Below are 26,331 nucleotides of genomic sequence, written 5' to 3' on the forward strand. Positions count from 1 at the left end.
TCAACATATATCCTATATCCTATAAGATATTCAATCTTTTAAATACATCATGGACTCCAGGCATAACGACATCATGGCCAATATTTCTATCCTTTTACTCTTCAAAAGGAAACTATGATTTATTGCTCTGAGCCTAGAAGGGCTAACATAAATATTCTATAATTGATAAATACAATTAATCCTTATGTATTGCCTATTTCATCTCCACAATAAACAGCAAGTTTTCCTATTAATTTTGCAGTGCCACAAACTTGAACAATATTTACAGACAAATTTTATCATACAACTAGGCCTTTGCTCTGTATCATCACCTAACTTAGGTACTCTGCAGTTAGGTACCAGTAAAAAAGAGACCTGATGCATGGACAAGATCAGCAGTATAATCCTAAAGCATGAGCTGAGTGTGTTTTAAGGAGAGGTCATAAGATTCTCGACATTTTTTGGCTGAAAAGCTGCTCAAAAGAATATGCATTTTGAATTGATATAATAACGTTGGAAAGCTAATCAACCAGCTAGAGAAAGCATATAAAGCAGCAACTATGACTAGGGTTGTATGCAGTGAGATAGCCTAGTTAATCCAACTCTTATGGCACTATGAGAAAAACAGACATAGAAGACCATTTGGGTATGTCAAATTGCAACAAATTTGCAGGACATAAATGAGAACAGTTGAAATGAAGGGATGAAGTTCAGGTGAGGCAGAAGCTTATGGCTGAGAACGATGCATATGTACAGGATGCAGAGGACTGCATGCCAGAGAGATTATTTGGCAAAGGTGACTGAGGAAAGGGGTAGCTAGCAAAAGTGACTGAGGAAAAGGAGTGCATAGCGTATCAAATGATGAAACATTACATAGCTGAAGATTCATGGAAGGACATGCAAGGAGTAATGGAAATGTGAGTAAACATGAAGAAGTGGTAACATAATCAACTTCTTTACCCACGTAGGGCATCAAAGTTTAAATGGTGCAAGCAATGTATCTGTAACGTGGATCAAGCTATTTCAAGACTTGTATACGCAGAAATATTCAAGAAACCTACTCTACTATAATTTCCCATAACTGAGGAGTTCAGATACATGAATTTTACCAGCACAACAGAAGAAACTATAAGGAAGACCCTCTTAAAGCTAAATAGAGAGTGAAAGAAAAGCAATTTATGTCATAAAAAAAGGAGTAGTAGGAGAATGAGTAAAAAGGAATGTTCCTTCTGGCAATCAGATGACACTGAACAGAGCACAAAAGAGTAGTAATGGTTAAGAACAAGCAGTAAGAGCTGAAAGTAAAAGTTGACGGTGTAAATGCAGTTCCTAAAGAAGACATATAGGACTGGGAAAGGCATGAGTGAATTTGTGGCTGCAATGCATACAAAGACTCCCAATCTTACTTAAGGCACTTCACAGCTCTGATGCAATACGAGAAAAAATGGGTATGCCAAGAAAGCCAATCTAGGACTTGCTAGAGCAACAGAACAAAAAGAAAGATAAGTGGTGATGGCAAGTGTGGAGAAACAAGTAGTACCAATTGAAATGAAAAATTACAATCAAGGGAAATGCTGTACCACACTGGGCAAACTGCATTGTGGAGATTAAGTACATTTAGATGATACAACTGGCAGCGTATAAAGCAAAGGGAACTGCAAAGACAGACTGGAGGAAAACAGTACTATCAAAGATCAGGAGGAGGGACTGACAAAAGTATAATGTTAGATGCTTCAAACCAGAGGGCAGAACATGGAGGTAAAGAAATACAGATGTAGAAGCTCTCCATGTAAACTGAACTCACACTTACCCAAAAAGGCTGAAGCATAGATTATTTCCTGACTGAAATGTTAAGGAAAGATACAGCAGAGGAATGACTGATGACAGTCCAATTGACAAGGCAACTTAAATGAAGACATAAGAATACAGTACAGGTGAGATAAGAAGGTATATATTTAAAAGTTATACAGCCTCCCTCACTACCAACCTGGATCAGACAGAATTTTAATGGACTCCTTCTTCCAATAACATTTATAGATAGGGCAATAGTATTACCACATTCTAGAAACAGGGACATCAGCAACTTGCTCACAGTCAAAGAGGAATTTTATGATTGAGCAGAGAACTGAGTTTAGGTCTCTCAGGTACTACATCATCCTTTTCCTACAGAAGCAAATAAACCAGTAAGATATTCTCCCAGCATGCTATATCAGGATATGTGAAAGAAGTTTTGGAAGATGAATAAGATTTTGTTTTGAGGACACAAAGGAAGAGAGGCGTAGAAAGTCTAATGTCATCACGGTAAAACCCACTAAAATTAAGTTTACTCAGGGCCAGTGTATGACAGTGACGAGAATGAAGACAAAGGAGAGGACAGAAAGACAGACAGCTTATTGGAACAGAGATAAAAACACAAACTACAAATCTAAGTAAGTTGCTGAGATACAGAAAATGGGGGGACAGAGGGAGAAATACAGACTGACTACTCAAATACTAAAATTAAACAGGTTACAGCAGATGGACAAGGTGAAAGCAAGCAGGCAACAAAACTCAAGAATTAAACATGGAAAAACAGAAGACCAACCTGCTAATGAAAAATCAGGAACTAAATATTCAAAAAAACAAATAATGGAAGTGCATCAAACAATGCTGCAGGTAAGCAGTCAAGTGAAAGACAGAACATTTTGCCTGACATCATAAAAAAGGTGGCCACTTCCAATAAAACTTCAAGTAGAAAGTAGAGGGAAGGGAGTAGGGTCAACTTTTCCATTTTCACATTTGAACAGTAGTAGAGGCAGACTCACTGAGCACAGAATGGAAAATGTACACAATGTTCATCAGACTCCTAATGACTAACAGAAAAATGCATGTATACAGAAGAAGATACTCCACAGCTGGAAGGCGTATTAGAATCGTTAAGTGTTTCCAGCTGTACCTAAATCATTCATGAAAGGCTAAGAAGCTTCTGGGAGAAGAGATGCTTTTATGGATCTCTCCTGAAAGCTTCAGAACTTTAGCAACAACAAAATTAGCTTCCTAAATAAAAAGGCAGACCCTCTCTCAGAACCTTACATACACAGAAGCAGACTTCTGCACTGGGAACCTAAGATTAAAACATAGTCATACTGGTATCTTTATTCTCAACCTACAGGACAGCAAAATGAAGCTACATGAAAGAAACCCAGCAGTTTTAAGAACTGCACTATTTATTGGCACTTCCTTTTAAACATTATTTAAAATATGTCCTTTTATCTGGTTTCTAACCAAACACTATAGATCAACAGTGATGGAAAGCTAAAAGTGGAAAATTCTGAGGATAAATGTGTATGTACTCATGACTGCATGCAAATAAGGTAAGAAAAATGCAAGTCAGAAGAGAAAAAGAGAGATGTCATTATCTTTATATATTATTTTGCAACGAACATAAAACTTAGCAAAAGGATCTATTCAAGCTGATACTAAAAGGAAGATAATAAAAGCTCTGCAATATATCTTTCTCCTTCCTCTCCTCCATCCTTAACTGATAAAATTTGCTAATATGAACTACATTTATCATGCTTCTAATGAAACACCTCTCTACCACCAAACACACTTCATGTACTACACCACTGTAAGAAGCTTTACGTATAAAGCATGTTCAGGTAGGACATCAATTCATTCCTAATGTTAACAAATTAGGGCAGAGAAATGGGCTGGGATCAGGCAACATCTTCCATGAATGAAACCTTTCCTACAGAAAAAAGAGACATATGTAAATTAAGCTGTCCTGCAGTTGTGTATTTGATTAACAATGATGTTCCTCACTGTAGCATTCAAAATACTGCATCTAAAGACAAAAACAAGAACAGAAACCACAAATAGTACGTAGTTAAATCTGGTGCCAAGGGCAGACATTCCATTTAGGCTTACAGTACCAGTTAAATATTAGTGCCTGACATTTACTATAGCTGTGGTTTTTTTTCTTTTTTGCTGAAGTACAAAGAAATAAAAAAACAGACGTTTAAGAAGTAAAAAAAACATTGTATATTGGCACAGTCATTATTATTAGTAACTTTTCCAGAATTATTTACACTTACATTTCCAGACTGCCCACTGCTATTTGTAATGCTGTTTGTGGAGTTAAGACTGCTGCTCCATTCATTTGCAATTCCTATGCTGTCTGTTGAAAACAGGTGAGCGCCTGGCTTTGATTGACAACCAGTTTGCAGTATGACTACATTCATGGTGTCCTCTGTTGAAGGAATCCCCAACAAATTACACACAGATTTGATACTTAGCTGTGTGAGTTTAACAGTTACATACCTAGTACCAAACACAGCACCTGTCACATGGAAACATCAATCACACACAAGAAATTTCTCTCTTTTTCTTTAAATATAAGCATAAAGGCAAGGTAAGAATAATATAATTAACCATTATGTACTTGTGGCTACTAACAAATGTGATACTCTTATTTACTTGCTCCATCAAAAATCCATGACAGGTAGATTGAAATTCATATATTTAAAGATTTCTAGATTTTATTTTATTTTCCAGAATCTCTATCACATCAGGGTTTAAAGAAAACATTTTTAGAACTCCTGCCTGTAAAGGTAGCAATGACATCATAATTATAGGGTTGTTTTCTTTTTCCAGTCTAGAACCAACTGACTTAATAAAACAATTTGAAGAGAATATGGGCCTTGTATTATTTAACTTAAAAAGGAACAATAACCTTTGAGAAAGTTAATTATTAACTTATATGTAAATTGTGACCAATGACTTGTTAATTTTCATACCAGAAAATTCAGCTCATGGTGACTGAACAGTTACTTTGCATTTCCCCAAAGGCTACTTTGTTAAACTACTCAACATCTTAGATATTTAATTCTTTAAATGTGCAATATATTAAGGAGATTTAGACGTCAAGTTTTACAGGCAAATGACCATTTAACAAAAAATGTTTACTTTAGTAAGCAATTACAGTTAATAACACTCCTCACCTCATAATCCATGCACACAAGACATCAAAGTAAGGAAGTCAGGACTGAAAACAAAATCTCTTAATAAATTCTACAAGGACAGCAAGATTTTTTTCATCTCTAGCCACTACTACATTTCTAATGGGGTAATGATAAACTACAGTTAAAAATCAACTTTAAACATTTCTCTCTACTAGAAACAGTAAGTAGCTCTGTGAGAGTGTACAAAAGTACAAGTCATAGTAGGAAACAGAATGAGTATGAGATATGTAGACACTTCTCTTCAGTGGAGATAGCACAGATCAGGATTGTTTCTAATGATGTGGGTTTTTTCTATCTAGCATTTGATTTATCAGAACTCTGTGACCTGCTTACTATATGGTCCAGTGCTTTAGCAAATATTTCCACTATTGTATGAATTACAAAAATAGGGACGTGGCTCACAAAAGAGAAAGGAAGAAGATACTAGTAAGCACGACTATACACACAAGTCCAGTCCAGCCACACCCAAAAAAAAGAAAAGGAAAAAGAAACCGTAGGGACTGCAAAGATGATGTCACAAGACCCCTGCTGCTTCTCCTACAGAATAGAGTGCGCAGAACAGTTGGGAAGACAGAAACAGATGCACTGACTTTTTGTAATTTACTCTCACTTTCATGACATATCATCTCATTGTATAGCTGCTTGCCTAGAGCAAGTCCAGTCAGCCATCTTATGTCCAGTCAACCCTCACACTGTCCTAGGAAGAGCACTGATTTGTGCTCTCTCTTCATTAGCTTTTTTCCCCTGATACAACCAATATTCACCCAGTATTCTATAAATTAGTGTAAGTAGTCATACCACCCTAAAAGGGTAGTAAAAGACTGCTTTCCAAACATTTCAAAGAGAAATAATCTCTCCTTTCTCTTTCCAAGCTATTTAGGGGGAATAGCATGATTAGTTTTTGCGTTTAGTAAGTCAAACAGACCCATGAAATTCAGAACGTGTGCTTCTACATAATTCTAATTTCTTCCAAGAATGAACATCATAGTTTGTGGCCAGCTGCACAAAATTTACAAATTCTACAGTGCAAGCCTCCCCCACTCTAACCACATTTTCTCAAAGACTTAGAGCTGTTGCAGGAGGTTGCAAGTGACAGAAAAGCAAGTCTCATATGGTGGCCTATCTCATGGCAATCACTGAAGCTCATCGAGATTCGGATAGAGCCCTCAAAAAGAACTTCAACTAGCTAATGCCAGTGCAGTGGTGCTTCAGGGATTATGTATCAGTAGCTTAGGATGTTATATAGAAATAGGGTTGTACTCTTTATGAGATACAACTTTTTCAGCTCTGTAGCCTCCTTAGAATTTGCACTAACAAGACTTGGGTGTTATGAATACAAGAGTTACCATGGTCGGGCTAAGTCTGGCCTGAGGAATCCCATCTTTCATGAAGTCAGAAGGAAGTTTTTTTATTATTGCAGTCTTGGCACCAATAGAAGAGAACAGTCTTGGATGAACAATCTGAAGGCAAATGCCTTCAGTAACAGAAGCTGTTATACAGGAGATGTGTTCTTTGAAGTGTTTCCAAATTCCTGTGAGCAGAATTTCAGTTTGCATGTGTTTCTGTTTAAAAAACAAAATCTATTTTTTGTTAAGGTGCCAGTTGTAGTCAGGCAGTCAGTGGGCAAATGAGTGCCACAGAGAGGCGCTCATTATTTTAAGAGAGTCCGTTACTGAAGTGTCCCAACATACCCTAGCTACTCTGTTTTGCAAAGGGTGTCAGGGAGGTATGTCAGATCCCACTTCTTCTCTTCTTTTCAGCATCAGGTGTTCTCCCTCCTGTCATCACAGAGTGTCTTTGGGACTACACTGGACCTAGGGCTTCAGCCAGTGGGGAAAAAACCAGAGTAACATCAATAAGACAACACTCTCTGCAGCCAGTGCTCAGGGCCTCAAGGGAAAAGTAGTCTTGGAAGAATAGTAATATTCCTCATGATCTTCACAAAGGAAGGAAAAAAGGGAAAAAAATGGTCAGCTGGTTCTGAGGAAGTTATTGAGGGAAGACCTGGACCACTATTATAGAGAATGTGTGCTTCCACAAATTATTTCACATAGAATGATAAAAATTGCTGAGAAACATGTATGAATGGAGGGAAATCTTCCTCTACCTGTTCCATATAGCCAGGGCTTCACTGAAGTTAGGTGAACACCCATAATTTGTGATTCTAAGAGATCCATTAACCATGGGTTTCATGCTTTTCATACTAGTGATAAGATCTACAGCTCTGAAACCATTCTCTCCTCCTTCCCCAATACGGAAGGGACAGAAACCGTTTCATTCTATGGACACAGGAGGAGAATGTCAGAGCTGCTGAACTAAGCTTAAAGCTGTTGCCAACAGCAGAAAGGCACTCTTGCTGATAGCAACCAAACATCTAACTCCTGATGGACTATTCAGACTATCAGAGACAGGGGGTGGGTACTGTTGCAAGATTTCAAGTTCATTTGTTGAGATTTCCTTCTTACACTGTCTTCATTCCAGATGATGCAAGCCAAAGAGTTCCAGAGCGTGCTGGTTGAGCCATGTAAGTCTCTTCTGACAGACAAAAAATTCTGTCTAATGCAACTATGTGGAGAAAATTAATCCACTGCTTCTCAATTAGCACTGCTAACGTTCAAAGTCTCAGGAATCCTCTCAGAGTTCTGAAGATTTTTAAAGAGTACAAGAATTCATCCTACAGAATAGAGGAAAGAATGTGGCTGGGGTAGAAGGATTAGCAACAGATTAGAAAGATATCCCTTAGAGAGAATATCAGCAAATTGTTAAGCTTGGACTTTCCTTCAGCCCTCTTAATCTTTAGCATGGACAACTCTAACTTTTCCTTAGAGATGGAAATCTTGTTTATTCTCAATGAAAGCTTCCTGCAAGAATGATTCCTCTCATAGGAATCAAGGATCAACTGGACTGTTAAAGATACTAATGATCAAGACACACAGAAGTAGATCATGATGGGGTCTCAAAAGAACTCCAGTCTCCAAGAGCTCTGCTGAGTTTATCCTGGACAGGCAAGAACAGAGGCAGCATTCAGTGTGCTCTAAGGAAGAAAACAGAAAATGCAGTCTTCTCCCACAGGAGTTTTGTAGCATGTCACAATTATACCATGTTGCAAGTATGCAGTGCGTTTGTTTAAATCATATTCTTTCAGCTGTTTCAGGAAAGAAAAAACTTATATCAGATAAACAGAACAGTAAACCCAGTGCCATAAATTACTTCTGTAACAAAATGTGTATTTTCAGAGTTTCCTGAGTCAAAGAAGTACTTCCCAACACTGGCAAACAGTGAAGGACTTGATTTAAGAGACAGCCCCAACAACACAAAAGCAAAGGCAGCAGGTTACTTCTGATATGAAGAAAGAGTCAATACTGACTTCACTGCCATAATGTTTTGAAGAATTGCTAAGTCTTAGAATAATGGGCTTCTTGAAATAAACAGAGGAGGTTATTTAGTAAAATCAATCATCCCACAGAAGTTAAAAGAGAACCTGACCATACCACAGATTCTCAGAAACAAGAGCTGTAGACAGCAAGAATGAATCTATTCACTGAAAATCTTTTAGGTAAGTAAGTGACATAATAAATGGTTGTACAGAACATCACATTTGCTTAGACAGGCTAGACAGAGAGTGTGTCATTACTTATCATTAGAATCATAAGATAAATACTACTGAATTGCATAAATTTGGAGCTTTCCAAAATTGGTAGGGTCTCTCATCCCTCTTTTCAGCTCTAGAAGCAGAAGGCAAAAACTAAGATAGGAGCAGGAATTTTTTTTTTTTTTAAGAATAAATATGATGTTTTATTGGTTACATAATCAAGCAAAAACTACATAATCAAAAAAGAAAAGATTTATCACCTATACGAAACTGGTTACATAGAAATGCTTCAAGTTCTGCCCTGCATCACGACTAAAAGAAGGCATGAATAGTTGTTGCAGCAACTGCACACTTCACATTCTGGAGTGCAGGAAGAATGTATGGGTAACCTAAGTTGATACTACTATTAAAAAGAATCTGATGATGAATACCCAGAATTAATCTGTGTAGATGCATACTGAAGAATTGAGCAGTCTCTTGGAAAAAAATGGCCCCGGCTTCCCTTTTTCTGTTATATAACAGTTGGAGTGCTGTGAAGATGTAAGTGGATTATGGAGGAAAGAGGACAGCTGACAATTTTCTGTCTTTTTCAGTTTAGCTAAGGCCCTGGTTCTGCAAATACTTGCAAGGATGTTTAACTTTCACCTCAGAAATTTACTATAGGTTTCAATAGGACAGCTAATATATTTTCAAAAGTCAAGCATGTGTGTAGAAAATTGCCAAATAAAGCTCAAAAAGTTACAGGGACAAGCTGCATTTGTAAAGAAAAGCACCTCCTGTTTTACTGCTGATGCAAATTTGATGCAAATGCAGCAAGCTCCCATAGCAATGTACGGTATTAGAAAACATGGAATAAATTTCTAAACCCAAGTAACATCAGATGTCATTTATGCATTAAAATTAATGATGTTAAGTCACTTCTGTTACTGATGCTTAGAAATGATGGTTCACTTTTATGAACACTGATAGAAAAATAACAGTTCTCTTACTTACTTTCAACATGTGCAAACGCACAAAATGGACCACGTGGGCAGTAACCTGTTTGGCGCATGTCATTGCACTTTGTAGATTTATATATCTAAACAAAACAGAAGGGTAGTTAACCTAAACATATTTGTTAAGTACCAACAAAATAGTTAGAAAATTTTAAAACCTTTACATGAAAAATTCTGAATATTTACTCATAATATGTATTACAGAGTTTTCTCAGAAAATTCAATTCTTATGATAATTTAAAAAAATCAAATAGAGAGCAGAATTTTAAGAAAAGCAAACCTGCAACAAAAGAATCTTAACCCTCTTCTGTATATTAACAGATAGTAAGTAATAATAATATTTTAGAAAAGCAGTGTTTAAACTGCTTTGGTTTTCCATGTTGTATAGAAACAAGTCAAACATCAGGAATTAAATTTTCAAAGTCTTTTACACCACTTTTAAGAAATCTTGCAGGAGAAATTACGTATGTAGTAGAGCAGCTTATGCAGCTGGAAAAAAACCAAACCGGTAGGTTTTTTTCAACATAGTTCCTTCCTTAGGACTCCTCTAATATTCAAATCATGCTAACATTCAAATGTCTTTCTCTAACCTGACTGGGTGTGTGAGAACTGAAGTAATACTGACTGTTCATGACAGTAATGATTATTATGTAAGTTGCTAGTAAGATCCAGATTCAGTTTATTGCTCTACCAGGATCTTGATGATCTTTGGATCTCACAAGACTGGGAGAAGGGGCTAACACACTATCATATTAGAACAATATTAAGAACCTATTTAAAAGCACAGAGATTATTTAGAAAATTAATTCTGGTGATTTGCAAGTCTGTGGCAAATAGCGGGGGGGATCTTTTTGGTTCCCGAAACCTTGGCACTGTGGTCTTTGGCTTTCAGTGTCAGTTGAGTGATTCATGGCTCAGTACGTATTAATTCTTAGTTCAGAATGCCACTTCTTTGGCACTTTTGCATACACTGTGTAAAAAAATGTTTACCTTGGACTCCTGCCTTAGAGCAAACATGAAAAATGAAACTATGTCTTAAAAAAATCAACAACTAGTTCTGTAAGCTCTTTATTTTAGAGCTATTTTAAGCATCTTGGATTAATTTCCCTCTCATAAGTGATTTTGAATTGAGGCTGAAAAATTTAGTTGCTATATTCACTACTAGTTCATGCATAACCCAAAGATCATCCAAGAAACTACAGTAAAATGCTGAATCTCAAAATTATTACTGATGCTTATCACTCTACAAATAATTTATCTTTCCCTCTACAAAACATCCATGCTGTAGAAAAGTATTCACCCAAATAATACAAACAAAAGAGCGGAACTGATCTTTCCACAATTTCACTGGGAGCTATCACAGACATTGCAAAAAACAAAGGAGTCATTTGTGGCTACCACACTCAAACTAGGAAATGAAGCTGGGCCCATCTCCTTTCTTTCCTGTTCTCTGTTTACTGGTTAAATAGAAAACCCCCATGCTGTATACACAATGATAATGATGCAGAAGAAAAAAAAATGAGAAGACCTGACTTCCAAATGGTTTTCAACAAAAGATGTAATTAGAAGTTCGGTCTTAGTTTGAGGTCCTAGCCAAAAAATAGCCTTCCTGATCCTATGAGCTACCCAGATGGTGTGGAGTGCCTTCTGGTAACTGCTACAGATACAAGTGATAATACAGATAATATCAAAATACTATTGGGGCAGAGCTTGCACCTCAAAGACTGGTTCTGGCGAGGGCCACATGATCTACACATACCGGTATTACAAGAAAGACAGCAAACTCAAAGAACTAAATCATTACAGAAGACTAACTCCCCAGCTACAGACAAGAACATGACTGCTATCTATTAACAGTAGAATCAAGCTATTTCTGAATGTGATAACCAAGAGATTTCTTCAAAAAAGCCAACAGGCAATGACGATATTCTTTATCTGAATTTGGTAAAGAACGAGTACATGAAAACATCCTATAAGATGATGTTGGATAAAGTTAAGTATTAATTCAACAAATTAAAGGACGTAAAAAAGGCTGAACTAATGTTATTGACACAAATAAGTAGACTGACGAATGAAGACAACTGATTACTACCAATAAATAGACTGAATTTCATTATGAACTGAATAAAATTAGTGCTTTGAATCCTCAAGTCAGAGGTACAAAAGCTGTATGGACTTTCCATTCTAACCACAAAACTGGAAAGTCAAAGCTGGAGCAAAGGAGGGAAAGGATCACTGGGCATGATGTTGAATCAAATCTCTTTCAGTGCAGGCACATTGCTAGGATCTGTGAAATTAAATACTAGACCTAAAATTAGCTGAGGTGATAATGCTATCCCCACCAAACTGTCTTGATCATCAGTAGGAATTATGTTCAACACTACAAAGGCAGGACAGCTAATGGAGGCAAGCAGACAAAGACTGAGGTGACTACAGCTGATGTGGAAGCAAATCACTGTCCATTCAGGAACAGGAAGTGAATTAGGTAATTGTTAAAAAAAACGGCAAATAAGACAGATGCAGTTAAAAAGTACTTTTAATAAAGCCATCACATCAGAGGTAGCACCTGTAACTGAGGTATATTAAGTATAGCTCGCACATGTAACTGAGGTATATTAAGTATAGCTCACACATGTTTGAGAAGAGCAAAAATAGCTGATTCAGGCCACTGCATGTCCACTAATTATTCTGTCACCATTTAGATTAAAGACAGAAAGAAATGAGACAAAATTAAAAGTACATTAGGTAAAAGCACATCATGGTAGACTTACCATATAACTGATAAATCAAAGGTCTTTCTCTAAAATGGAAATGCAGTCATTCTAGTAAGGACTTCAATAAAGGATGTGCTAAGATTCATTAATTAAGATAATGAAGAACATGACTTACTAATGTTACATATCTGTTGTTAAATTGACTAATGGAAAGATGACAATGAATGGTATGAAAGAGGAAGGCAGCAGACAAAGTTAGTAGCAGAACTCAAGGCTCAGCCTTGTGACTTATTTTAGCACTTTCATTCATAGCTTTGTCATAGATAAAAGTATGGTAGCAATACTAAGCAGGAAGACGTCTTTACTACTGAAAAGGGCTGGAATATGTTACAGAATAAATTAGATGATCTGAAATAAATCTGGACTGTAAAATCTCTAGTAATCAGGACAGTGAAATTCAAGAGTAGAGACAGCTGGCATCTATTTAGTAGAAAGATGTAGCTGGTCAACTTATAATAGGGAACGTATGATATGAAGCTTGTAACAATCCTGGAGTCAGTATTCTAAGAATTCCTTTCCCAGTATGGTCTTGAGATGCCTTCAATAATCTTCGTAATTGGAAGAGAAATTAGTAATTGCTTGAATGGTCTTTGCTTATACCTCACTAAGTACTGAACTTTCTAATGCAAGAAATTACATTCTGCTGTGAATTTCTCATGTCCATTCAGAGGTCCCAAAATGAAAACAGATATCCAATGCTGTACAGGCAGCTTCTAGCATAACATGTATTTTCAGTATTGTGTTTTTTTCCATTAACTGGCACATTTAATATTTTCATAGTGTGGCATAAGAATTAAATCTCAGCACATTGCATGGCACTGCTCTCTTCCCTAACATTTCATTGTCATGCTCAAGCATCCAACAAAGTTACAATGACTTTGCCTACAAAGGAATCTAAAATCACCCTGTTTTTCTGGAGTGTCTTACTTCAGCCACTAGGAGAGTTTTCTGCTCTTTCCACCTCCTCCTGACCTATTCAGTTTCTCTTAATTATTTGCAATAAAACTTTTTAAACTATACTTAAAACAGAAATTTTTCCCAAGTTATTGAGTAGCAATTACTACTGTGATTTCATTACCAATCCAAGAAGTCAGGTAAAAAAAAGAACACATTTATTTATGCCCAAATCCAGAGAATATTAATTAAATTTTCATAAGCAGTACAATAAAAATGCCTATCAATGAAAACCACAGCAGTACAACTATTTCTTACCAAATTTTGTTTTGCTTAAGCAAATACCTCAATGACTGAAAGTGCTGAATGAAATGTCACATTTTTTCATAAATAATATCTTTAATCAATAATCTAATCCATAATAAATTTGAAATTGCTAAAAATAAGTAGAAATGTAGTTCTTACCTCAGGATGAAACTGCTGCTCTGTACGAGAATGACAATATTGACAACTATCTCCACTTTCACATCTTGAAGGTTCACCCCATTCATCTGCGTGTTTTACATTGGGGCAAGGAGTGGACCTAGAAAAAAGTGATGTCCAGAGAATGTTTGTATCTACTTCCTAGCAGAAGTCTCAAACAATTTCGCACTAAATCTCAGAATCTTAAGATTCTGGGACCTATAAAGCTGCAAATTCTGAGAAACACTGACTTTTTGGAAATTCTTAAACAGAAAGATCAGCTAGTAGGATTCTATCTATCTTCTGTCTAATGACATTTATTCACAGTCCTGAGACTGTCAAGCAAAGCCCATCGATTCTAAACCTTGTATTACTGCATGAAAACACGCCAAAAACAGTGAAGAAACCACAGTGCATGAGAATGATGTAAAATGATGTAATGATGAAAAGTAAGAGAGGAGATGCATTAAATGTTGGTCCTAAAAACATTGCTTAGAAATGGAAAATTATAGAACAAAACTATAAAAAAGACAGAAATTATAATCAATCTTTTAATCTTTTCTTGCTAAGAATTATAGAAATTGTTTTCATTCTTCACAAGAAAGATGGATATTTCCATTACAGCTTCATAGTTTTTTGTCTTCAGAACTGTCTGATCATTCTGAACAGATGCTTTTTTTCAAAATAAATAAATAAATAAATAAAATTAACAAGGCTATTAGGAAAGATGTGGTTTTATTCCATTAGGAATATTCAATTGCATTGTAGAAGAACCCAAAGAGATCAGTCCATTAACAACTGTCTGACTGACCAAAAAGTCTATTCTTAATATGTATTTACGTACCTGTATTTGAATTTTCTGGGATTTCGTCTTCTATCTCGACTATTGTGATAGTGTGGACATGCATAACCCTGGCGGCAGAGTCTGGGTGGCTTGGTACATTGTTCTGTCTTGTAGCCAGCTAATACAAAATTTGTGTCTGTAAACAGGTCAACAATTAAGAGAAATAAACAACTAATTTTTAATTTGGAGTGCCATTAGTGAGCTCAGGTATCACACTGCTTTTTGTAAAAAAATTATGATTCACAGACCCCTCCATTCTTATAAACTTAGACTGACTCCTGCATTTTGTAAAACAAAAGTCTAACACATTTACATGCAAAGCAATCTTCACTGCTTTTATATTCAGTAGCAATATTACAATAAAGTACACAAATAAAGTACTAGCAATCTACTGGTAGAGAAACAAACCGGAAATTCTCATTATATACATTTAACATTTTGAAAATGAATACCTGAAAATACATTATTCATTTTAGTAAGACAAAGACCAAAAACATATACAATTTTATATCTGGATTTCTCTTAAGTTTAGTGTTGATAGTCTTTATTTCACCAAAACTGCTTTCATGTTAAGGCGTGTTAAGGCTGTCCAGTAAAATCTTCCTGGACAAATTCTAGAGCCTCTTCTCTACCTTTGCCTGTCTCTACATCTTTGGTTCCAGGAAGGAGGAACTAGGAGATGACAAACAAGGTTCTGTCTAGAAACAGAAAAATTCAGAAAAACAACGGAGCAAGTAAATAAATTAGAAGGTACAATTTTGCTAACGGCAAGCATGGGTTTGTGAGGAGTAAACCATGTCAAACCAATCTGACATCTTCCTAAGGTGGGAAAATGGGTGTAAGGTAAAACAGAAGCAGTCAATGCCATGTATCTTGACTTCAGCAAACCTTTCAGCCTGAGATGTTCTCAAAAACACACTGCACAATACTACAAAACTCCTGTAGGAATTGTGGAAAAGTAGCTGAAGAAACATTCTCAAAGTCATTAATAATGTGCTTTCAAATAGCAAAGACTATTAATCAGAATATCACAAGGAGTCTACTCTTTAGTCGGTCCTTTTCAATAGTTTCATTAAAGACTTCGGAAAATAAGGCTGAAATCACTAATTGGATGATTTTCAAACCCCAGATACTATATGCAATCTCACCATACTTACAGGGATTGACAGAAACCATACAACATTATATAACACAGACCTGTCACAATGCAAGGAATGCAAAAAAAGTACTAGTAGTTGGTCAATTTTGCTGTCTTTTTACATCAAACATCCAATACTTTTTGATCTAGAGCTAACAATTAAGCTCTACACATTACTAGTACTTAAATGGCTGGAACAGCAGACTTTAAAAATATAGAGGGGACAAGTATCATACAATTATCTCCCCTTGAATTCCTTAGAGAGAGCATCTTCATGTGACTTCTTCCCGTGTTACTGTCCCCACAGGAATTTTGTGGAAGTAATTGTACCTGGCAGTCTTTTCTAAAGTAAAATTTGGACAAGAACTCTAACACAATGCCATTGATACTAACATCTTTGGCTACATAATAAGCAAGTCTAAACCAAGAACATGAGAATCAATTTTGAAAGCCTTAGGAAAACTAGGGCAATTGGATTTACTTTAAGAGAGCTAATATAAAGCTTTCAAGACATTCTTGTATTTTAATATTCTGCTCCAATTTTCTGTTTAAAATTCTACTTCACTCCTGTTAGTCAAGCTCAGCAAAGAATAACGGTCCATTAACTAGTCTACTAATGACTCAGAAAATGAAGACTCTAATTATTATTACTACTTAGCACAAGACAGGGCTCCTACTGACTTTTAAGAACATTTATTCAATTGACACAGATTAGCAACACTTGTATCAAGTAAACTGAAAAAGACCTATTAAACATTTTCAAAACAAAACATTTTCAAAATGCAATCTGAATATAAATGTGACAGACAGTACAACTTGTTCATAAATATCCATATTAGTTATATAAACCAAATCTTTACTCTGTTAAAAAAAGGATTTTGAACTTCTCCCAGATGAATACCCAGGACTGATCAAACACCAATAAAGAAACAGAGAAAGGAGACAGGGTAACATTACCCTGCCATCTTGGATCTTCACTAAGGATCTTCTCAATCATTGCCTGGCTTGCTAAAATTCCTGGTTGCAGATCTGGAATGCCTTCACCGCATCCTAGTTGCCCATTCTGTAAGGTTTCCTGTGCCTGAAGTTCTCTGGAATGGGGAAAAGAAAATATCACTGCTAAACTGTATGCTACAGTAACACTATTTGTCACAGGTATAATCCTGTCCAAGGCTAGAAAAATTCTGTCATTTAATCCAGCTCTTAACAAGCCTGAATTGTAAAAAACCCTTAAATTGACTGTATTTCAAACCATTACTTGCAGTGAAGCTGGTAAACAATCATAAGAAGAAACCATGTCATACACACCAAAGACAACACATCAAGAAACGGTGGCATTACGTATACAGTGTTTTTACCAGCAATGCCCATCTGTACCTCTGTATGCTGGTGTGCTGACATTTTGAAAATGCTATTAATTTCTGATATTCCAGTGCCACACAGGACATGGTAGAACTAAAAAAAGATACAGAACGGGCAATAAGGGTGATCAGAAATACAGAACTCCTCTGTGAGGGAGAATTAAATGCCATAAGACTCTTTGCCTTGGAAAAGTTATGACTGAAGGAAGGTACAAAATACAGCTATTGAATACCACGTCATATAAAAGCAGCCAAAGTACTTTTGGCTTGCTCTAAGATTTTGCAAGAAAAGTTTGTCAAGACATTCAGGAAACCTAGTAACAAACGACAATCACTGTGAGGAAATGGAATCTCTTCTGCAAGAATTTACAACTGCTTTGCAAGTAAGCAACCACAAGCTTGCTGAAAGATCAGAATGACTACTACCAAACTAAAAGGTATTGTATTAGTGGTATGAAACCTCTACCAAAAAACTGAAACATTTTTATTACACCATTTTAGTAAAATTAAGCTGTACAGAGATTCAACAATGGCAAATCAGTACAAAAGATTAAAAAAAAAAAAAAGATACTATAGCATAATTATGTTAAGCAGACTTTGAAGCAATGGAGAAACAAGGCGAGGAATCAAATACCAGAGGTGGATCTACAGTACTCTATGAGAATCAAAGGCCTCTACCTTCAATTGGCACTGCTTTCTCTAGACACAAATATTCAAGGAGCTTACCTCCTATACCAAAATATTCCTACACAGGATCTCTGAGGAGGAGTTTGAAAGGTATGGTGGTTTAGAATGTTAACTAGTTATGATACCATTTACATATAACTTCAAGAACTTCCCAGATCCCAAGTATCCTCCAAGAAAGAAAATCTCAAAGGGAAAGGAAGACAACACAGACCCAAAGCCAAGTCTAAAACCTTTCAAACAGTCAAAATATTTCTTATACAGGTTCAGAAAAGGTGCAAGCAATGAGAAGGAAAATGGATAGTTCCTAGAGAGTGCTTTTTCTTTAAGGTGGATATGTAGAAGTACAAGGCTATTAAGGGGAATAAAGTTAGCATCTGCATCAGTGATTCTACTGCTATTTCTCTGCTCTTTACTTAAAATGAAGAAACCCTAATATCTATGTCCATCGTAGAGCAAAAAGTCCACCAAAGAAAAAATAAGACCTGATTGTTTGGACTTCCTTACGAATGCTGGATGCCTGAAATCAGGAGAAGCAACAGCGCATGACTGTTTTTCACAACCACCAAAGGAGTTTGAGGCAGCCTATTTCTGGGTTCAAGCCACTAAACATAGACTCTGACCACAAATGGCTTCGGCTCCTCCTGATGCACTATACGTAGCCAAACACCAATAAACAATCATGTAACACATTAAAAGACATTTAGAGACTGGAACTTGGTGTCAGTCTTGCTATATATTGGTTCCTCATTCTAATACAATGCAAAAAACTACAAAGATACTAAGCGTTTTGTATTCAGTCTGACATGGCATCATGCTGCATATACTAAATGAGGAAAGCTAAAAAGAAGAAAATGGACAGATGTCTTGCAGAAGAAGCATCGGCTAGCTAATTGAAGAAAGTCTTCTGGAAAGAACAGCTATATATAACTAAGCAGTATGCGACCGGGCAATGCAGCAGTGAATTTTGTGGCAAAATATGAATTTAAATAATTATGAAATTACTGAAAAGGCACTAACTTTACTAAAATTATTGTGAAGGGAGAGTTAACATCTCCCAACAGATGGTTGGGAATAAGGGATAACAAAAGTAAGAATGTAAGATAGAAGCCATACCAGCTCAGATCAAAGCTTCATCTAGCTTGGAATCCTGTCTCCAACAGTGGCCAATAGCAGATGCCTAGGGAAGAGTATAAGAATAGGGCAAGGGTATAGTGATGCTTCCCCAGAATGCTCTTCCAGTGTCCAGTAAGAGATACTTATGACCCTCCAAGGCCTCAAACCCTCTAGGAATTGGTATCCTATACAGACCACTTTCTGTAGCAAAAGCTCCCTTGCCACCCATTCATAATACCTCCCAACAACATGCTTATCTCCCAGCTTTGGCCACAGCTAAAACTCATACCTACCACTACCCTGATTCACAAAGCACCTTCTTTCAACAATAACTTGATTATATGTTAGAGAGACAGAAAATAATACTGATATCTTATACATGAAAAAATACAAGATCATTTAAAAAAATGCAATGTCAGTAGACAAAATGTCAAACATATAAGCTGAAAACCTGAAAGATGGCTTAAGAAAAGCATACATTTGTGAATGTAAAAACCACATGCAAATTTACAAGGCATTAAATGACATAAGGCAGAGTATCTGGTCTTTTATCAGTCATAAGAATTACAAATATGGCTCTAGAAATCACAAGTTACAAAACCTTAGTGTTTGTATTTCCCAGTGTGCTTCTATTTGCTATCCTGATGCACAGCGAACTGCATTCTTATGTTTACAGTTGCAGAAGCAAGTATATTTTTCATGCAAAGCATACTGCATTTTCTGCTATGTGGTAATAACAGACATGTGGTAGTTCCTGCTAATTAGGCTGAAGAATTTGAAACAAGACTACCTTATATCATACACTGGTGGTCTAAGGTCATGTGGACCATGAGCAAAGGCACAGTGAATTCCATTCTTCACACAGTGACCCCGGGCATCTGTTTCATGAATGCACGTCCCAGTCTTGTAATATCTGAGATGATATTTCCTTTCTGTATCCCCTGTTGTTCGATGCAGGTAAGGGCAACTACATAATAGAAAGAGCAAAGTTAGAGTATTGCTTTGAGTTTTGTTTTTAATAATTTAATTCTGAATCATACTGTATCTCTTATTAACTTATAACAAGTAACTTTGTAGGATTCTGCAAACAAAAATTGTCCCAAACAAACCACCGTCACAGATCAGCTTCAAAATGAAAAACATTAATCTATTTCTTAGTCTCTGCTAAAGTTATAAGACTTTATAGCAGGCTGGCTCACAAAGACATTACTAATAAATCTAGCAAGCACCCCTGAAGCAACAGCATCATCTGACCTAAGCAATGACATCTTCCATATTGATACAAGCTCAAATAATTTCTACACCAAGAAGTACAAGAAATTTATTTTTTTTAAATGTTATCATCATCTAAAATCAAGGGGCACTTGAGGCACGGTAATTCTTTTTCCTGCCTGCTCTTTACAGACATGGAACTTATTGACCAATATCAGGGGAAATCTAAAATGACTCTTCTGTTAAAAGAAAGAGAACAATTTTTACATCAGCAGTACATCTTTGTACATATACTAACCATTTTTCAGACGCAACTATGTGAGTTATGCTCTGTACTTTAAAATGGCTAGCATCATGTAGAGATTATAATTCCAACTACCAATAGTATACAAATTTTTAAAAAAAACACAAAAATATATACACAGGGATGTCTGTTCTCTCCCAGTTTCTTTCAGTGTAATCAATTTTGGTCTCTGCTGGTTTCGAAAAAATTCTAATCTCCAAACACTACTTACTCCCATCTCAAAGTAAAAAGAAACTGCACCAAAAAGCTTAGCAAGTGATACAGAAAAACAAATGAAAAGTCCCACAGAAATATTTTACTTTGAATGGAGGGAGAATAGTGAAGCACTAAGTAGACTTTAACACTCACAAGAATTTATGCTGGCTTAAGCTTTATTTACTATATTATAAAATGGTTATTCAGAAACTAGACTAAACAAATGCAACTGTTTGCAAACATTTACAGGTCTGGTATTTATATATCTACAACAAAATCGTACATTCTTCCTGCTGTGCTAAACACCTGCAGCTTGTGCTGACTTCCAGAAAGTGATACTGTTTACAATTTCTGAGAATCAAGTTGCTTCCTTGTAGGACTTTAAGTCAGCATTCCGTTAAAGATAAATAGGCTGCAGCTAGTGATTTGTACCTATCTCTTTAAATTCCAACAGAATTAATTAGTGGGAAGACTAGATATACCAAATTCAGTGCTACAGCTCATTTTGTCAGTGTAAGATGGAGCACAGCCTACACTCAAGATCTGACAGTAGTCCTTTCACACTTCTTTGCTCTACATGGAAAGACAGACAGGATGCAATCTTTGTTGGACCCATTGTAGTGCCTCAGCTGAAGTTTGTGAGAAATTCTTTGTGCTGCATGAATAGCACTGATGCAGCCCTCCTGTTCTGCTAGAACTGCTACTGATATGGAAAAATGAGAAAACCCACAAAAGTAAATGAGATACTTTTGCCAGCATTAGTCCTGTACAGAACACTAAACAAGAGGAAATGCAATCTGAGGCTATAGTTTTGTTACTGCTAACTGTCCCACCTCTAGCAGAATCTTTCCAGGGGTCAAATGTTTCCATTTTTCCAGCAGACTGTTCATTACGAACTCTAATCTTTCACTCATATATGCACACCTCTCAAAGGTGAGAATACTCTGTCATATTCTTATGCATAATATTCACGCCTCCATTTTCATCTACTTAAGTTTGCTCGTTCCTGTTGGAAACAAGAATTAAATGTCTTATCTTCCATGCAAGAAGTGTAAATGTGTTTACATCTCATCACTTGTCTCTAAGTCCATGGTTCCTTATCAGAGAGCAAACATTTTTGCTTAAATATCTGCACTTTTTCCCTAGAGAAACTGCCTTATCAGTGGGGGTCCAAAAAATATAATAAATGTTAAAGCCTTCAATTATTTTTAAATTTGTGTTTAAAAAAAAAAAAAGATGGAATATAGACATAGCTTGACAGACAAGCTAGGCACAATTTATGGCATGCAATATGAGAGAGGAAGAAATACTCGGGTCACAGTTTTTCCCACAAAAAGACAACATGGATTCCAAAAACAAGCTGGGAAAGAAATATAAACTATGTCACAAGAGACTTACTTCTGTTAAATTAAACCTAGGTTTGTTTGACCTAACACTCAATACTTGTGCCATCAATAGCTAATGAAATCTGAATTTTATTGAAAACACAGCTTTCCTTCTGCACATTTTGCTAGCTGCCTAAAGAGTCCCCTAACAGGTGAAGTCACCCTCCAGAAACTACCAGAATGCTTTAATGAGGCTAGCCAGTGTGACTGGGACAGTTTGTTACCTGAATTTTGTCTAAAACTTGTAAAGAACTAGATAAGTGCTAGTTCTCAAGCTGACTGAGGGGGACTAAACAACATGCAAACCTCAAAGAGCAAAAATTATGGCATCAATTTTGTATGCATATGTCTTACATAAAAATGTGTTATTTCTACAATACCACAATAATGCATATGCTACGAACCACAGACATCTTGATCAGCTGTAGTTCATCACAGGACCATTAGTGAAAAAGGCAAAAACCCATAATAAAAGCAGCTTTTAGATGGTAGATAGTACCTATTCACACATAGTATCAAACTAAGCCAATGCACTGAAATATGCACAGAACAGTTGTTCTACTCCATCTTTAATGAACTAGAGGGATGTTAGATCTTACCTTCACTTTATTAATGAAATATTTTAATGGAGCGTGAACCATCGTAATACATAGCTTTAAACAAGACTAGTATTTTTATTTAAAATGGCTGATTTTAATTATCATCGAATTACATGGCTGCAAACTGATAAATTTGTTCTTATGTACCATAGTTTGGTACTAAGGTTGTTCAGACATTACTTATTTCTTAGGAACAAAGATTTTATTTAAGGGAAAAAAAAAACCATTCCCAGGCAGAATAACAAATCTATTTCATGGCCCATATTTCTACAGCCATCTTCCAGCTTAAAATAACTGTACTGAATCCTAACTTAGTAATTGTGAATCAGTAAAGAACATTACTCTGTATTTTTAAGTTCTATTGGAGTCTACACACAAGAATTAACTATTGAAATCAATTTTGTCTTCTGCATCCAGATCTCAAAGTAAAACTGTCATTACAGTATTCAAAGTAAGTAGATGTATATACCATGAAACAGGTTAAAAGGTTAACTGATTACTGAAATGCATATTTCCTTTTCACTCTTCTTAATTCACATCATAAATATTCCAAAGATAACCCTTAAGAATAAAATAGTTCCAGATTAAAGAGTAATGCTAGATATTATTAAGTGTATGAAAACAACCACATAGTTCTACTTCTGCTCAACCTTGAGGCACTGACATATTTCTTCCTATGATTACTTGAAGTGCTATTCTGTAGTAGGCTTCTGTAATTCATTCACTCTTACAGCAGTCTTACATTACAGATACTAACATATCCAAAATAATCTTCTCTTTTAGAATCTGACATCAGTTGACTACAATGGTTGAAAAACACATCAGATAAAAAAAAAAAAAATCTCTTCTATTCTCACTTATGAAATTGGGAGGAACACTATTCACTGCTCAAAATACATGCCTTGAACTCTGCAAGTAATCTAGTCTTTCTCACAGGCCCTTCCTTAGAACAGATTGTTTTAATTTGCCCTTTTCTAAACAGATTTAAATTTTGGGCTTCCTTTCATTCCAAGTTGAACTTTGGAAAGAAATATCACAGTCAAGCCTGGGTGAAACCAACAAGTTCAACTCTTGAAAGTGTGTTCCTGAGAACAATTAGGAGTGTCATCACTCTACCTTTCCACTGGTTGTCTATCGACTCACAAACTGCATTAATCTAACCGTGTATTCAGATAAGCAGAACAGAGAAACAGAGGCACAGATAAAAGCCAAAAAAAGTAACAATATGTTGTCACAGATAGCTTAAAAATGAAGGTGTCCTGGCACTACTATTTTAACATATATTTCTATATAACATAAATAACATTATTTCTACAAGAATTTGGAGTTGCTCCAAATTAAAAGCTAAATTTTAGGTAGAAGACAAAACAGGATTAAAAAAATACTCTTGTGCTGAGTTCTGAAACAGGAATGCTGCCACACTGTAAGCATGTCCTCAGAAATGTTAGTTTTCCTCCATTTTTTTCTCCTGCCACTACAGACATGCTCTGGCATCGTCTATCTTTAAGAAAGTTACCTTTAATTCCTCTTGCCTACTATTTGCTTTGTATTACTTTTCTTATCTACCTTAACTTCAATCAGCTATCAACTTGTAATAGTTGACTGCCATTTCTAGCCACCAGTTCTCAGGATCAGATCTAAAATAAGGCCTCAACAGTTCCACTGAAACTTCTCTCACGAATGTCTTCAATAATCTCACCTTATAACTGAGTCAAAGAAAACAGACTGCATTTTCTCTACTCACATCTGTCTTCATTTTCTTAATTTACTGTCTGCTTTACTCAATTTTTCTCCCCTTGAAACATTGTTGTCCTTTGTTATGGGAATTCAGTTATATTCATGTTTTCCTCTCAATCCCTCTTGCAGCCTATTTTCCAACTTCAACATTTTCTTATGCATCTGGTGAGGGGTCTCAGAGTCAACTCCAACTCTTATCCTGCTCTTATCCTTCCGCATTTGGGCAATTTCACTGCAAAACACAAACTTGAAATCCACCACCTCTTTGCTGATAACTCTTAAACCTATCCATTTAATTCAAACTGTAAGCATAACATGCTAAAACAGAGGTATGAATCTCACTACCGGTCTTATTTCTGGCAAGTCCTCTGCACTTCCACTATGCCAAACAATATAATCACCCTGTTTGTCATTTAGGCTCCTAAACAGGGAGTAATCTTCAGCAACTGCAGGGGACAACCTTTCCAACCCAACTGCAGCAAAAAGGTTTCCATCTGACATCTCAGTTACTGAAACATCTCCTCTTATTTGCTTCTAACAGTTAAATCTTGCCAGCTAATACTCTTTTAAAACATTGCTTCCTTTTTCCTTTTTTAGAATGAGTATCTATCACTCAATAATGAAAGGTCAATTTTTGTCCCCAACCAATCCACGACATGAGCATATAGTACCCTCGTTTGCTGATTTTCAAAGAACTGCCCACGTTGCCCCAGGATTGGCAGGAGTGTTTTACAAACACCTGAAAAGATAATTAATTGTTCTCTTTTAAATCATCCCTCAGAGACATTTTTTACTGTTTATATTGCTTGGGCATGGTACTCAATATTGTCACACTGCCTAGTGCATTTTTGTTTACCTTCTCTTATCTCTGTCGTTTAGTTTGTAAAGCCTCTGGGAAAACCCCACCTCTTTCTTCTGTGACTACAGCCTGTAACACAAAAGATACCTGACCCATGACAAGTGCTGCTATACACTACAGTAACCAAAATAATTAATCTTCAATTTTTAAAACAGGTGACCAGCATAACTACATATTTCCTAGCTGTTTTCCCACAACTTTTTTTGTCAGAAGTTCTTCTTTGCTTCCATCACTGCAGATGAAGGCAGCTGCTCTGACATACAGCCACAATATACCCAGCCCCTCTATATATGCCTGCCTGCCATACTTTACCATTTGCTCATTCTCATCTCCCCAGCTTTCTCCCCCTCCCCAAGTTCACTGAAGACTCTCTATAGCCTTTATCTAGAAGAGACACATGACCATGGAAATCCAAACACTAACAGGCTAGCCATACAAGCAACAGTAACTCCTTCCTTTGCTTTTTCTCACTGGAAGCATCACAAAACATTCTCCTCTACTGCCCATCAATCCTCACAAAACCTACATAAGTTTAAATTTTGAAGCCACCTCCATACAGTACGGTTTGGACCTACTGGTCAAGTTCAAAGTTGTCAGAAGAAAAACGAAGCACGACTGGGGAAAAAAAAAAGGTGCACCAACAATACTAGCATAAATGTGCAGGAACAATTCTAGCAGAAAACCAGTTCCTTATGTTATGCTTTAAAGATTGTCACAATGCAAAATGATAGTTCTAACTCTATGACAGCCCAAAGAATACATGCTTATATAAAAGTATATGCGCCAAAAAAATGACAAATCAGTTGTAGAAATGTTTTCAAATAAACTGCAGCAGGATTCTATCAATCGTTTTTGCTTTTTCCTTACTGTCACTGATAATACTATAAATAAACACCTAGGACTGAAAGAAATCACTTACTCATCTCCATCTGGGCAGATTCCTGTAGTCTCATCATATTTTGTACAATAAACATCTGGACTGTAGTTAAAAGTCCCATCACGCCTTCGCATAGGTCTACGACGACGCTGATTTAGGAAATGCCAATGAAAACAGGTAAATGGTCTGTGCTGGGTACACTTGTGCTGCAAAAATAGGGGGCACTGCTCTGTCCTAAATTCCTTTAGATACCTAAAAAAATTAAACTGTGTTACAAGTTTATCTTATTGGAGGCACATTTTTACAGTGTTAACAGGGCAC

The 26,331-nt window shown here is 36.2% G+C and overlaps 1 protein-coding gene across 9 annotated transcripts in view; it reads right to left on the reverse strand.

Moving 5' to 3' along the window:
- The window catches only part of UNKL (unk like zinc finger), a 52,519-nt gene that overhangs the window by 24,430 nt on the left and 1,758 nt on the right, over positions 1–26,331 (reverse strand). For 2 of the 9 annotated variants that reach the window (XM_054843019.1, XM_054843020.1), the window contains exons 2-8: positions 26,053–26,262; positions 19,633–19,809; positions 16,639–16,772; positions 14,544–14,679; positions 13,703–13,820; positions 9,568–9,652; positions 4,056–4,210 (exon numbers count right to left, since the gene is read on the reverse strand). In XM_054843019.1, coding sequence (XP_054698994.1) covers positions 4,056–4,210; positions 9,568–9,652; positions 13,703–13,820; positions 14,544–14,679; positions 16,639–16,772; positions 19,633–19,809; positions 26,053–26,262 — 1,015 coding nt within the window. Of the gene's footprint in view, positions 1–4,055; positions 4,226–9,567; positions 9,653–13,702; positions 13,823–14,543; positions 14,680–16,638; positions 16,773–18,842; positions 18,907–19,632; positions 19,810–26,052; positions 26,263–26,331 lie in introns of those variants that run through there. The other 7 variants (XM_054843021.1, XM_054843029.1, XM_054843024.1 and 4 more) reach the window with 7 other exon arrangements.

The sequence above is a fragment of the Grus americana genome, chromosome 15 (genome assembly GCF_028858705.1).
Source record: "Grus americana isolate bGruAme1 chromosome 15, bGruAme1.mat, whole genome shotgun sequence".
NCBI lineage: Eukaryota > Metazoa > Chordata > Aves > Gruiformes > Gruidae > Grus > Grus americana.